General features: G+C 56.4%; 1 protein-coding gene across 1 annotated transcript in view; it reads left to right on the top strand.

Annotated features, from left to right (window-relative positions):
- SAMD4A (sterile alpha motif domain containing 4A) overlaps positions 1 to 912 on the top strand; it is a gene marked incomplete at both ends in the record, with an annotated part of 18,267 nt that overhangs the window by 16,018 nt on the left and 1,337 nt on the right. The window contains one exon of the mRNA XM_009707478.1: positions 83 to 209. Within this exon, the coding sequence (XP_009705780.1) occupies positions 83 to 209 (127 nt within the window). The remainder of the gene's footprint in view (positions 1 to 82; positions 210 to 912) is intronic.

A 912-nucleotide genomic window follows, 5' to 3' on the forward strand; every position in this document is an offset into this window, starting at 1 on the left:
CGAGCCCAAGGGGGTTATAAATACATGGCACAGAGGTCTCCGTTTTACATCCCGCACCCTTCTTTCGGTTTGCTTCCCGCAGAACCTCTGGTTTGCCAACCCCGGGGGCAGCAACAGCATGCCCAGCCGGAGCCACAGCTCGGTGCAAAGGACGCGCTCGCTGCCGGTCCACACCTCCCCGCAGACCATGCTGATGTTTCAGCAGCCAGGTAGGAAGCAGAGATTTGCTTTTTCCCTTATCCACAGCCCAGCGAGACGAGGGGAGGCTGCGTGAAAGGAGCCGTGCCGGTGAGCCTCACCACAGGCGCATCGTCCGTGCCGGTTGTTGCAGCCCGAGCTGGGTGTCTTGCGCCAGGGGAGGTTCAGGTTGGATATCAGGAAGAACTTCTTCACTGTAAGAGTCGTTAGGGATTGGAACGGGCTCCCCAGGGAGGTGGTGGAGTCACCATCCCTGGAGGTGTTCAAAAAACGTTTAGATGTGGCGCTTCGAGACATGGTTTAGTGGGTTTAGCGGGCATGGTGGCGTTGGGTAGAAGGTTGGACTTGATGATCTTTGAGGTCTCTTCCAACCATAACGATTCTATGATCTTTGCCACCAGCCAGGTTAGTGGGTTGATTGAACCGGAGACATCACTAGCGGGATTTTTGACCCTCTATGTAACACCTTGACCGTATATATAAGGGTGCTGGTGCCTTTCCTAGCTTCCTTCGTGTCAGGCGGGGAAGGCGGTGGTGGCTCAACCATCAACATGGCCACGGAGACCCGGTGCGGAGGGATTGCCTTCCGGCACTCGGGGGAAATTCTTCACACAACGCACGGGAAGGGAAGCGGTGCTGGGTCAGTGCTTCCTTCCCAAACGCCGCAAAAATGCTCCTGTATGTGGGAGCATCCTCTGATTCGGGGGAATTCCT

Source organism: Cariama cristata, unplaced genomic scaffold (genome assembly GCF_000690535.1).
Source record: "Cariama cristata isolate BGI_N322 unplaced genomic scaffold, ASM69053v1 scaffold9889, whole genome shotgun sequence".
In the NCBI taxonomy this organism is placed as follows: domain Eukaryota; kingdom Metazoa; phylum Chordata; class Aves; order Cariamiformes; family Cariamidae; genus Cariama; species Cariama cristata.